The following is a 2,500-nucleotide window of genomic DNA, read 5'->3' on the forward strand; positions in this document are numbered from 1 at the left end:
GCAAACACTATTTTTTAAAGCTCGTGTGTATCGACCACCATGAAGTTCCACTGTTTCCTGCTGTTCCTCTTGGGTGGGGCTTTGGTAAGTATGCGATTCAGACACATACACAAGGGCCGGATTTAAACCCATTTACTAAAATGGACCGACTGCAACACACGGACAGAGCGAGAGAAACAAACACACACACATACACATCCTAACATCGAAATGGATACAAATGCCAAACAAGTGTAATATAGCGAGTAAAAGCAGCATCTCTAATAACGAATCGTCATTCCACCGTACGTTAAAGATCTTTAGATCGCTTTATTTTTTTTTATTGCCTGATTGACTGATTGACTTTTTTCATCGTCAGCAACTCTGTGGGGCGGCGGAATACTTGTCTCAGAAAGCCGAGAGTGAAATTGAAGCCGACTTTTACCAGGACGACATTGACAGCCGAGATGTTGATGATGACTATGATGACTATGACCTCGAGGAAGGTGAGCCAGACTACTTCGATGACGAGGATGCCAGTGAACAGCCGTTTGGTCGCTTCAGAAGAGCTGCGGTTCCTGATACGATGTCGCGCTTGATTAGACGTCGTAAGAGGGATTCTCCTGCGTTTTGTTTGAAGCTGATGCTTTTTTTTCCTCGCTCTTTATCTGCATCTTAACTCTGTCTGCATTTTAATTCTGTCTTTCTGTCTCTGTCTCTCTGAATCTCTCCCTCTCTTATATATAATGTGTATTCATGTATGTTTACACACACACACATGCTGTATCATTTACCGTATATAGAGGTGGCATAGTTCAGTGGTAAAGTACTGGCTTTACACTCACGCCCGGTCGCCCGTCTTAGTCGATTCAGCTGTGAACACTGGTATGCTGACATCAGTATACTGGGGTCAAAGTCGGGTCGGAAGGGAACTGGGCGTCTTATAGCATCTTCCCGCGGTTTAGTACGCATGTTCCTCTACGAATATGTCCTCCGCGTTCACTTGGATGTGGAACCAACATTGACTTTGATATACATATAAAAACTGTACATACATCGCACACAGGAACAACATTCTTTTGATGAACAATATCAAGTTCAACGGCTAGTTGGAATCTCTTTACTTAAAGTTGGATTAGCAAAGGAAAAGCCTTGTTTAACAATCACGGACAAAGTACTTGCCATTCACCCAGTGTATTTTTTTATTACGAAATTGCGTTCACATTTACGACTAGATTTACCAATTTTTTATCTTCTACTAAATCGCGTTATGCCACAAGTAATTCCACTTTGTACTTCCTTTCGCATGTCATTAAAGTGATACGGAACGATAAGCAACGTACTTTTGCTGACCGTCATTTGTTTCCAAGGTTTCGAAACACTTACATGGGTTTTGATCGTGCTCGACTCACACAGCTACTTGTTTTTATTCCTTATTGGCTACAAAGCTGTATCAAGGCACTTATATTTATATATAGGATTGTGGTTGTAACTTGTATTACAATGGGCATGGCATGTATTCTTGCCAAAGTGCCGATTGTGTTAAAAGAGATATAACCATTACCGATTGTTTCTTGCATTCTTATTAGAATAATGATAGGACAGGCAATAAAATACCAAACATTTGACGTAATACTAACGCTATCTGGGCCGATTTATATAAGAGTTCATGTGTGGTCCTAGTGAACAAATGGTTAAATGAATAGATACAGAAATAAACATGTGAATGTGTTGTTACCTGTTTCTGTCTAACCTGTGAATTGTTTTTTACTGTTTTTTCTGTCTCCCCTTTCGTGAATCATACTGATTTACACTACAACAAAAGTTAGATTAAAATTAACTCCTTATCTAATAATGATACTACCTTTTACCTCCCCCTCACGCAGACGAAAAAATCAGAGCCCACGGTTGTAAGTTACGCGGGGGCTTCTGTGTTCAGCCGGGAGAGGCCTGCGATGGAGAACGTGCCCAAAAATTCTGTGCCAAATACCATGGCCACTGTTGCTTCCCTGGTGAGTCTGCGAACGTGAGTTTCGTTTTCTGTACTTATGTCCTTTGTGACTGATGACATGAATGTGGGGGCTGTGGCAGTTGACTTATTACTCCATATGTCCACTACTTGGCACAAGGCCCTTGACCAATACAAGAACAGCTTCGTCACTGCAGGGGCGTTTGGGAGGGAGTGGCACCTCAGTCTCATCTCCAAACTCAACAGCGTGGGAGTGCAGCGACCTCCCATCATATGCAAGACTGCCTGAGAGGTAGATCACTCAGAGCAGCATTCAAAGTGCATAAAGTACCTTGACAGTGAACGGAGGAAAACCCGATAGGCACCAGGGTTCCGCAGGGTAGTGTTCTCGCCCCGACCTGAAACTTCTCCTTTTGACCTGCTTCGCCTCGTCCCAGAGGCACATGCCTATGCTGCTGACTGCAACCTGACATTCCCCTGTGACAGTGGAAATCATTATGCTACCGTCGCACAAATGAACCAAGTTCTTCAAAACGTCGTCTCATGGGGCAG

At 43.0% G+C, this 2,500-nt stretch overlaps 1 protein-coding gene across 1 annotated transcript in view; it reads left to right on the plus strand.

The window, feature by feature from the left end:
• Positions 1-2,500, plus strand: part of LOC125037139 (CUB and sushi domain-containing protein 3-like) — a 7,703-nt gene that overhangs the window by 1,954 nt on the left and 3,249 nt on the right. Inside the window, exons 2-4 of the mRNA XM_047630170.1 lie at positions 21-84; positions 359-587; positions 1,866-1,991. Coding sequence (XP_047486126.1) covers positions 40-84; positions 359-587; positions 1,866-1,991 — 400 coding nt within the window. The 5' untranslated portion in view covers positions 21-39. The remainder of the gene's footprint in view (positions 1-20; positions 85-358; positions 588-1,865; positions 1,992-2,500) is intronic.

Source organism: Penaeus chinensis, chromosome 22 (assembly GCF_019202785.1).
Source record: "Penaeus chinensis breed Huanghai No. 1 chromosome 22, ASM1920278v2, whole genome shotgun sequence".
NCBI lineage: Eukaryota > Metazoa > Arthropoda > Malacostraca > Decapoda > Penaeidae > Penaeus > Penaeus chinensis.